The 278-nt window shown below is 43.2% G+C and overlaps 1 protein-coding gene across 1 annotated transcript in view; it reads left to right on the top strand.

Annotated features, from left to right (window-relative positions):
* Positions 1-278, top strand: part of PHALS_10615 (RxLR-like protein) — a gene marked incomplete at both ends in the record, with an annotated part of 1,558 nt that overhangs the window by 755 nt on the left and 525 nt on the right. The window contains one exon of the mRNA XM_024726069.1: positions 17-244. Coding sequence (XP_024576783.1) covers positions 17-244 — 228 coding nt within the window. The remainder of the gene's footprint in view (positions 1-16; positions 245-278) is intronic.

Genomic DNA, 278 nt, shown 5'->3' with positions numbered 1-278 from the left:
GATGTTGATAAGAGAGAGGTTACTTCAGCTGTCACCGGATGAACTTATGTGGGCAAAAGTAATTTTCATGCTGCAAGACGACGAAAGTGCAAGTAAATATTATCCTAGTGTATTCGACCAACTTTTTCTGCCATCTGTTCTTGATAAAACGCAGCATTCGCCCAGCCAGGCTTTCACGTATCTGACAAGCCCAGACTTTCTCTTGGGGTACGAATCTGTGGATCGGACCGAGATCGATGATAATGTATTCCTACTCGAAAAGCTACTTGGATTGTCTA

The sequence above is a fragment of the Plasmopara halstedii genome (genome assembly GCF_900000015.1).
Source record: "Plasmopara halstedii genome assembly, contig: Scaffold_484, whole genome shotgun sequence".
NCBI classification, from domain to species: Eukaryota; Oomycota; class Peronosporomycetes; order Peronosporales; family Peronosporaceae; genus Plasmopara; species Plasmopara halstedii.
This window is presented reverse-complemented; position numbering and strand designations above follow the sequence as displayed.